Source organism: Mytilus galloprovincialis, chromosome 4 (genome assembly GCF_965363235.1).
Source record: "Mytilus galloprovincialis chromosome 4, xbMytGall1.hap1.1, whole genome shotgun sequence".
NCBI classification, from domain to species: domain Eukaryota; kingdom Metazoa; phylum Mollusca; class Bivalvia; order Mytilida; family Mytilidae; genus Mytilus; species Mytilus galloprovincialis.
Window position 1 is genome coordinate 24,746,514 of NC_134841.1, and position 10,159 is coordinate 24,756,672.

At 32.4% G+C, this 10,159-nt stretch overlaps 1 protein-coding gene across 4 annotated transcripts in view; it reads right to left on the reverse strand.

Moving 5' to 3' along the window:
- Positions 1–9,138, reverse strand: part of LOC143071682 (uncharacterized) — a 50,466-nt gene extending 41,328 nt beyond the window's left edge. For 2 of the 4 annotated variants that reach the window (XM_076246164.1, XM_076246161.1), the window contains exons 1-7: positions 9,050–9,138; positions 6,941–7,011; positions 5,711–6,459; positions 4,209–4,288; positions 3,737–3,780; positions 2,790–3,519; positions 1,513–1,589 (exon numbers count right to left, since the gene is read on the reverse strand). In XM_076246164.1, coding sequence (XP_076102279.1) covers positions 1,513–1,589; positions 2,790–3,519; positions 3,737–3,780; positions 4,209–4,288; positions 5,711–6,459; positions 6,941–6,980 — 1,720 coding nt within the window. In that variant the 5' untranslated portion in view covers positions 6,981–7,011; positions 9,050–9,138. The remainder of the gene's footprint in view (positions 1–1,512; positions 1,590–2,789; positions 3,520–3,736; positions 3,781–4,208; positions 4,289–5,710; positions 6,460–6,940; positions 7,012–9,049) is intronic. The other 2 variants (XM_076246162.1, XM_076246163.1) reach the window with 2 other exon arrangements.
- Positions 9,139–10,159: the final 1,021 nt, after the last annotated feature.

Here is a 10,159-nt window from a genome sequence, read left to right on the forward strand (position 1 = left end):
CAAATGCTAAATACGACAGGGAAAAGCCGCGGAAAAAAAAATAATAGTGTCCAGGGTTGAGTTCAATGTCGTAGCCGCTACGTAGCTGCTATCAATATCTATGTAACAACTAGTCTATAGCTACACGTTCAATAGTCAAAATCTGCGTAGCACTACGTAGCTGCTACGATATTGAACTCAACCCAGGACAGCAGGGCTGTCAAGTCTTTAGCGCGAGACTCACACGTACATGTTCATGCTTATTTGGCGGCATTTTCCTTTGATCTATTGTTTTTTCTCTTTGATCTTTACAATTTGGCAAAAACATCACGAATTCACTTCCTGAAAAGTTGGCAGAACTGGGACACAATGATTCTCCTGGCAAGGTTCCATGGCTGTTGCTGATGAAAAAAAAAACAGTCAATACTCTGTGAATATTGCCGTTAGTTGCCAAAAGCACGCCAATAAAAAGTCTGCTTTGAATGTGGGAAAAACTAAGTTATGTTAAGCACCAAAAGAATAAATAACAGAACAACAAAAAATATTAAATACAGTGTATAATGTCTCCTTCAAAACAAAGGACACCCACTTTGTATTATGCAGCAAACTCTTGATTTTTACGGCATACTAGGGCTAGCAGGTCAGTTTTGATGGACTAGCAGTTCTTCCAACAGGGCTAGTAAAACCCTGCTGCCAATAAGTCCTGGGCTAGTTAGCTGTAACAAAATTTTTTAACCCCTGGCCTCTAGTCAGAACTGTAGACTAAGCCAGGTTTCTTTAATGAATATGTGACTGTTTTTTACATTAAACTACTGCTAATAAAGCCAATTTTCTATGCATAATAAATATTTGACTGTTTTATTCTTTGGCTTACCACTTGCCAAAAAATACAGTTTTCTATAACAAATATTTGCTGCTATATTTTTAGCCTTACCACTTGCTAGAACAGCCAGGTTTCTATAATGGATATTTGACTGTTTTATTCTTTGCCTTACCTCTTGCCAGAACAGCCAGGTTTCTATAACAAATATTTGACTGTTTTATCCTTTCTCTTACCACTTGCTAGAACAGCCAGGTTTCTATAACATGTATAATGGATATTTGAATGTTTTATTCTTTGCCTTACCACTTGCCAAAAAAATAAAGTTTTCTATAACAAATATTTGCTGCTATATTTTTAGCCTTACCACTTGCTAGAACAGCCAGGTTTCTATAATGGATATTTGACTGTTTTATTCTTTGCGTAACCACTTGCCAGAACAGCCAGGTTTCTATAACAAATATTTGACTGTTTTGTTCTTTCCCTTACCACTTGCTAGAACAGCCAGGTTTCTATAACATGTATAATGGATATTGACTGTTTTATTCTTTGTCTTACCACTTGTCAGAACAGACAGTCTTACCACTCGGTTGCTAGAACAGCCAGATTTCTATAATGAATATTTGACTGTTTTATTCTATGCCTCACCACTTGACAGAACAGACAGGTTTCTATTTATAATGAATATTTGACTGTTTTATTCTATGCCTTACCACTTGCCAGAACAGCCAGGTTTCTATAATCATCTCTATCATCAGGAAGACTATAACTGGATGCTAAACTGGGTTTACTGAAAAGGAAAAGAAGACCTTCTCAGACTCATTTCAATAAATTCCTTATAATAATGATAGTTCTCTTTGAACATCAGTTATATATATATATAGTAGAAGAGGATAATATTTAAACATGCCATGTTTAAGAGTATGATGTTTACAGAAATATCAAGTCAGATACTTAAAATATTTCGTAAAGAGTCAGAATTAGAAATCACTAGATATCGATCAGCTAGCGTTATCTATTTGTAATTTATGGCGATTTCATTATTATTATGTATCAAATAGCAAATTCTCACAAAGTGTGAAACCTATTTCTTTTTAATATCATAAAAATAATCTTCTATCTTGGTCATAGTTTAATATTTTCGATTGAACAAGCAAATTACATTCTAAAATATCATTTTGAGAATAATTTATCAGGAACCTAGACTACTGTTAAAATCAAACATTTTCTGTAGTTGCGTTCCTAAATTCTAGTTTAGAGTTAGTCTAAATAAGTATTAACAGATATATAAAAAAGAAGATGTGGTATGATTGCCAATGTCAAATGACACAGACATTTAAAACAACTATAGGTCACCGTACAGCCTTCAGCAATGAGCAAAGCCCATACTGCATAGTCAGCTATTTTGTATAAGAGTCTATATCACTTACAAATGACTTTAAAATCATCAGTATATATAGAAGTACTGACTAAGGTTCATGATTCAAAACTTATCATATGGTACCTGTGTGGTATAGATATATATATACCTTTCTCTTTTTATTTTTATGATTCAAGGGTACAGAAAATGAACATTTACCTCAGGTGAAGAAATGACTTGAAGCAAATGTACTGTATTGACAAACTGTTTATTTAATTAGCTTATAAATCTACATTATTGGGACTGACATGTTTTTGATTCTGTTTCTTTTATGTCATTTTTGATATTTTGTACCTGAATTCTATATGTATTTTCTAACAAATAATTATCAGTTTCAAGTTTCAATATATTCTATGTATTAAAACTGCATTTAGGATACAAAGCCAGGTAATTAATATGAATGTAACTAAAAAAAATATTATTACAGAGGTTTTACTTTTTCCCTCTTTGCTTACCTCCCCTTTAATTTTTGCATCTTTCTTTTGTTTACTATTATAAAAAGGTCATACAAATGTTTTTCTATCTGACATAAAACATGTAATGTAAAAAGCAATGGAAAATATTGAATACCTTTGTTTAACAACTGGAGGTCTTCCTGGTGAAGTAGTTTGATGCGATGTAGTTGGTTGCTGTTGTTTCGCCTGTCTTGCAGGTGAAGTAGTTTGATGCGATGTAGTAGGTTGCTGTTTCTCCCCCCGTCTAGCTGGTGAATTTGTTTGATCACTTGATTTAGATGCTTCCTTTGTTTCTTTTTTTCTAACAGTAACATTTGAAGAAGAAGCTCCTGAACGAGATTGAACTGACTGTTCGTGATCTCTTTCACTAGTTGTCTTTGCATTTTTATTTTTATTTTTTCTATCTTTCCTTATCTGTCTTCTGTTGTCATCACTCCTTCCCGTACATCTTTGTTTATAACCTCTATTATCTTTGGATATATTTGGCAAAGAGGAATAATCAATATTAATGTCTTGTAATTCTTCCTCTACATTGTCTGATTCCTCCTTACCTCCTCCAGACATTGGTTTGGACACTGTTCCATCAGACATTGGTTCAGAAACTGTCAGTGGGGATACCTCCTCAGGCACAGACATTACTGAAACATTCTCAGATGCTGATTCATCATTTAATTGTTCAACATTGTTCACATCATCACAATCGTTAGGAATGGACAGTGTATTTAAAATATCTTCTATATCATCAAATTTTCCACTGATTGTTTTGACAAGATCTGCTAACTGTTGAAGTGTTAATTCATCGTCCTTTGTCTTCTCTTCTATTCTCAGTAAACGATTTTCAATACCTAAAAAATAGAACAAAAATTAAATCATTTATCAATTTTATTCACAACAGGAAAATACTCAAAAGAGACTGACAGTTGGCTTTCTCCTTACTTTTATAAGGCATATATCTAAGCATTCAAGTTGTTTCATACAGGCTGTGAACAGTACAGTTAAATATTCAGAATCTGTTTGGCTTGTAAATCAAGACAAAACAAATAACAATTACTATTAAATTACCTGTAGCTTTCTTGTTAATAACAGATATCCATTTTTCATTTTCTCTGAAATGGAAAAAAAATGGAAAACATACAGAATAAACCACAGTGACTTATAGCTGTATATTTCTGTGTCATTTGGTCTCTTGTGGAGAATTGTCTCATTGGCAATCATACCACATCTTCTTTTTTTATATTCAATTGACATAATAGTTTTACATGATACTAAGTTTGTGTTTGGTGGTATAATCATTAGATCTGAATAAGTTTCATATCATTTGGTTAAGGCAAACAAAAGTAAGAAAACACAAACCAATTGCATGATGGACAGACAAATAAATTATTGTATAGACACAGTTTTGTCTATTTTTGAGGACTGAATGTTGACTTAAAGATGTCTTTTGGTTTTTTATGTTGTGAGGTTGTTGTCTCGTTGATATATATATATATATACATACATTTCCTTTTATCTATCATAATACTGTTAATAATACCTTTCCTCATTGTCAAGATCCTGTAGAATTTCATTACTACTTTGTTGTAACTGTTCTAGTGATTGTTGCATCTGCTGAAACTATAAAAAGGATATACATACACAACATTGTATATTTTCAGGATTATGTTGGTTATGAAATATATAATTGTCTAATTAATACATTTGTATATATTGAAAAATTGTTAGATATATCATAAAACAAGAATGCATCAATAGTACACGGATGCCCTACTTGCACTATCATTTTACATGTTCAGTGGACCATGAAATTGGGGTCAATACTTTAATTTGGCATTAAAATTAGAAAGATCATATCATAGGGAACATGTGTACTAAGTTTTAAGTTGATTGTACTTTAACTTCACCAAAAACTTTAACCAAAACTTTAACTTGAGCTTCGCACTATCTTTTTCTTTGTTCAGTGGACCGTGAAATCGGGGTCAAAACTTTAAATTGGCATTAAAAATTAAAAAAATCATATTATGGGGAACATATGTACTAAGTTTCAAGTTGATTGGACTTCAACTTCATCAAAAACTACCTTGACCAAAAACTTTAACCAAAACTTTAACCTGAGCTTCGCACTATCTTTTTTCTTTGTTCAGTGGACCCTGAAGTTCGGGTCAAAACTTTAATTTAGCATTAAAATTAGAAAGATGATATCATGGGAAACATGTGTAAACTAAGTTTCAAGTTGATTGGACTTCAACTTCATCAAAAACTACCTTGACCAAAAACATTAACCTGAAGCTGGACGAACAGACGCACAAAGGAACAAACAATCAGACCCACAGACCACAAAACATAATGCCCTTCTACTATATATCGTAGGTGGGGCATAAAAATTATACTACTTTCATCATGTTCAAAATTTTATCACACAGAAAATAAACATACTTTGTACAATAACCTCTAAAGACGACATTTGAAAACTTTTCATGTTATTGTATGGAATTGCCGGGTTACTGTCACACTGATGTATATTGTTTGTTTTCTCAGAGAATTAAGGTGAAAGTGGTTGACATTATAGCTGTTGTGTAAAGCAAATGGGAGGGTTGTTATTGCAGCTTGCTGACTAATTTAGCTTTACAAAATTCAATGGGACCCACTTTTATTTAATGGGTTTATAACATAAGCTGCCATTCTTGTGGAACTTTATAAACATGATAAATAGCTGAGCTAGCAAAAACATCTGAAGCAAATAAATGACATCTAACTAAAGTCTTATAAGTTATAAACTTATTCTGGTTTGTAATATAAAACATAAAACAATAAATATAGAACAATGTTGTTTATGTTACAAACATCATTTTATCTGGTTTCAACACGACATTATCATGATTATTTTCATCAAGTTGTCCCTTTGAACATGTTGAACTTAAAAAATTTCTAAAATGCTATTCTGGCACCAAAACAATCAAATGCAATGCAAAATTTAGATTATATATGGCTGTTTCCCTATTTGCTTTTTATACAGTTTAATAATATTAATTACATTACCTGACTCCAAGCCTCTTGAACATTTACATGATTTATATTATTCATGCTAACAGTTGATGAATTAACTTTTGGTTTCTGACTGATTCTATCCTGTTCCCTAACAGGTTCCTGTTCTCCTGTATACTGCTTTTTGTGGTTTACTCTAACAGAAGCCGAGTTTGAAAACACTTGTTGTGATGCAGATAATCCTACTTTACTGGCTTCAACACTTTTGTGAGGAAACACTGTATGTCCCCATTGTGATGAGTTTGGTGAAGTAATGTTTTGTTGCCTAAGAGATTGTGAATGTTGTTGTTTTTGTGAAGGACTATTTGATTCCATAACACTCATGTGTGCATGTGGATTATTTACACTTCTTTGTCCATTAAAATTCTTGTTTGATCTAAAAGTTTTTCTATGGGGTGTAAAATTGTCATCTTTACTCTTGTACCCTTCTCTGACATCCCTTATCCTGCTCCAGTCATTTTTAGCACTCTTTTCAGAAAGGTCTGGTACTGACTCAGAAAATCCTGACATGTTTTTGGACTGTGAACCAATATGGTTATCAGTAATTGAATCCCTTGGTGACATTAAGCCTGAGTACTTTGGTCTAGCTCCAGAACTTGATGAACTACTTTGTGTATCTGATTCCCCACCAGAGTCAAACACATAACCGTTAGGTATAGTATTCCCATGCATTCTGTTATAGTTATGTTGGGGTGGATAAGGCACATTCTCTTCAGGATGCTCTTCTGAATTAACTAAACCTGCTAATATCATAAATAATGACTTTAACACATTGTGTCAATAACATTAGTTAGATATCTTAATCAAAATGATGAAGAGTATTTTAATGATGTGTTTGTCGTTTGTTTTTGTTTGGTAAATATACGTTATATAGTATAATGTATATGTCATGTAATGAAATTATCATACAAACAGCTCTAACCTTTTCCCAAACATTTTGAAGAATTCAATTAATTGAATTTTTAGACCTTACAACAAAGCAACAAATAAAGTCACAAATTATAGCTGGTTTTTTTTTTTTTATCATTTTTATAGTTCAGCTACAAGCTAGTCTACATCAACTTAATTTGTAAGAGAAAAAGATTTATAATTTTAATTATGTAATAAAAAAAAAATAATAACTATACATGAGCATGATGAGTATTGTTAAATTTTTACTGTTATATTATACTATATATATTACTGTACTGTATTTACATGTACTTATAGAGACCTGTACTTTACCTTGTTGTCCTTCTAAGTCTTTTGATTGCTGATCTCCCATATCATTACTTCATTTATCTGAAACTCTTTTTCTACAAAAATAGAGACCATATATATATTTGATACTAGCAGTTAATTATGCAAATACAAATCATGAAAACAACTGAAGAAAAACCTACTGTTTCATGTAAAATTATTGTCATTCAAGACATTGTCATTTGTATATTCTTAAATGAATTATTTTCAATAACCATGTTCTAAACTACTTATGTTTGTACTTAACATGCTTAATGCATGCAGACTATACATCATTTATCATAATTAATAATAATACAGGATTTTCACTTCTGGTATCAATATTTTTAAAGTTCATGAAATTTAGGCCAAAATAAATAATACATGTTTCCGCTTATCCTACCTACCCTAACACATTTTATGCCATTTTGGAACAAGCACTGATAGAGTGAAACTGATTCCCTAGTAGAAACCAGCTAAAAAATGTTTTTATATATTGCCTAGTCTACCTACCCTATTTTTTTTTTACAGCACGTTAGCGGAATTTACACATTAGTAATAATATTTTGTTTGCCATATCAAATTTAGACACATTTTGGTCCCTAATGATTAACAGGGACACAGCTTTAAGTAAGGGATAATTCTTTTCAACAGGGACAGTGTTCTAGGATTCCCATTACCCGTTACCCGGGGTAAGTGGATTAGGACAACGGGTAAGTCATTTTTTAGCCTTTGTCACCCGGTGGTAAGTCAATTTTCAAGTTCGGGGAAGCCGAAAAACTCTTGAAATTTCCCGGTCCTCTTCAATTTTCCCATATCTGCTTTTTATTTTTATTAAATCACGAGAAAAAACTTTGATAAAAGATCGAAGATTTTGTCGATGTCTATCGGCGCTTTTATTCAAGCACTCGTTTACTAGGTGTAATCAAGCGCAAAAGAGACCACATTCTTCTATCATTCTAAAAGTCGGTCACAGTGTCGGTAAAATCGGAAAATCCGGATTGATAACTGGTGCTTAAATCGGGACATAAACGATTTTTTTTCTTGTCATCGGAGGAAAATAAACTTACAGTTGCATTTATTATAGCTCTTAATAAATGACATAGTAATAACTATAACATATTTGTCAAATTTAGTAAGAAATCGTTTTTTTTAAATTTTGTACAAAATTCAATCGTATCCGAATCCAGCTTTGTTCAGACAAACTTCACAACATATAATTTAAAGCATGTCATAAAAGTTTTTAAATTTAAAATCTATGTGCAACAAATGACTTATCTTTAATCATTAATGTTCAGTGAATCAGCCTGAAAAATATTCAGTATTTTATAAAGAGCATGTCTGATTTTTAAAAAGAGTTGCATGTAAGTCCCTTATTTTTTTTACAGTGGATTATTGGTATGAAAGTCAGTGAAGTACTGTTATAGTTCAATGTACTTTTCTGGTGGTATAGGTATATAGTTACAATTAAGCCATATAATTCAAATACTTTTCAATACACTTTAGTCATCATTGCTTCATACAAAACATCATTTGACATCACAAAAAAGGGTACTTTCTGAAGCATGAAAAAGGTGCCAGGAAATGGCTAGAATGCAGGATTTTGCATCATTTACCCCAGAGCTTCTGGGGGCCTTGAGCGGCCCCCAGACCCCCGGCCATAAGGGCAGCGAGCTAAAGCTCGACGCAGCGGACGCATTGGTTGGCGGATTTAACTTTTAGATATGGGTAAGTAATTTTTTTATTGATCTTACCCGTGGTAAGTCAAGGTGCCAAAAAAATCCTAGAACACTGAGGGACCCAGATCAGATATAAGATGTAAAGCCATATTTTTAGACATGTTAGAAGGAAAGTAGCCATTTCCTAACTCTGATTTTCTAATTATACAAAATGAGATTTACACTTCAACAATGTACAGATAGGGGTAAATAAAGCACTAAAGAGCAACAAGTTGAGAACATATAGATTTGACAAATACTTGGGTTTTCCTTTGCATGTCAACATGATGAATTTGTTTTTTTGAACCCTTCAATTGTCACTTGACATAATTATGCGAATGTAAATCTGGTTATAATATTGGAATATACAAATTTCATTTACATAAAGAAATCTTACAATGCATCGAGGTAAAATATCAAAAGATCAAACCAAAACTACATGAATTCTTACAGTGTCTGGAAATTTTCTAGGGGAAATCCAGCTTTCGGTTTCGTTTTTAACTACTTACTTCCTTTTACTATTTTTAGAACTGAACTTGAAATCATAATTTGCTGCACATCTTTGCATTAATTTGAGTGAAGTCTTCATTTCTTTGTATCCAGTTGTATGATATTATCTTGCAGTGTAAATAATAACTCAAGTGCTTCAATAAATAAAGGTGTAAAACCGTGGTTTTGTCACTTTCGAAAACTACATATGGGTCCCAGTTTTCCCGCGGAAAATAATAATATGGTGTTGCTAAATTCATAGATTCATTTTCGTGCCGGAGTAGCTCTACTATATTTCTATATTTTGTAAATACAGGGGCGGATCCGATCCTGCAATTTATCCAAAAGGGGGAAAACCTAGGATAAAGGGGGTTCAACTTGTGACCATATGTCCTCTGGGCTCATTCAAATACATTAATAGTCCAAAAAAAGGGGGTTCCAACCCTGAACAAGAAAACACTAAAAGTTTTGAAAATAATTTTTGGTGTGTTTTTCTTGACCGTATTATATATATAAAGTAACTTTTGTATTGAAATTTATTCAATAAATATCAACAATGATAAAATAATTGTTATGAAACAAAATGTCAAAGTGGCTTCAACGCCGGAAGGTGCCAAGAAATACAGTACCTGGCCAAAAGTATTCATCACCTGCATTTTATTGCTAGATATATTTCATATAAAAACACATTTTAAAAAAAAAAATATTTTGAAGGCATTTATGGTTGGATTTTTATCAACAAGGCCTTAAACATGTTAAAAGACGTAGAATTGTCTAAAGTATATGTTCGTTTATTTGGTAATAGTTTAGAATTTGTCTTCTGGTGTTTTTGTCTTCTCTCGATGTAAACACATACAATGAATTTTTATGCCCCACCTACGATAGTAGAGGGGCATTATGTTTTCTGGTCTGTGCCTCCGATCGTCCGTCCGTCCGTTCGTCCATCCACTCGCACTATCATTTTCTATGTACAGTGGACCGTGAAATTGGGGTCAAAACTTTAATTTGGAATTAAAAT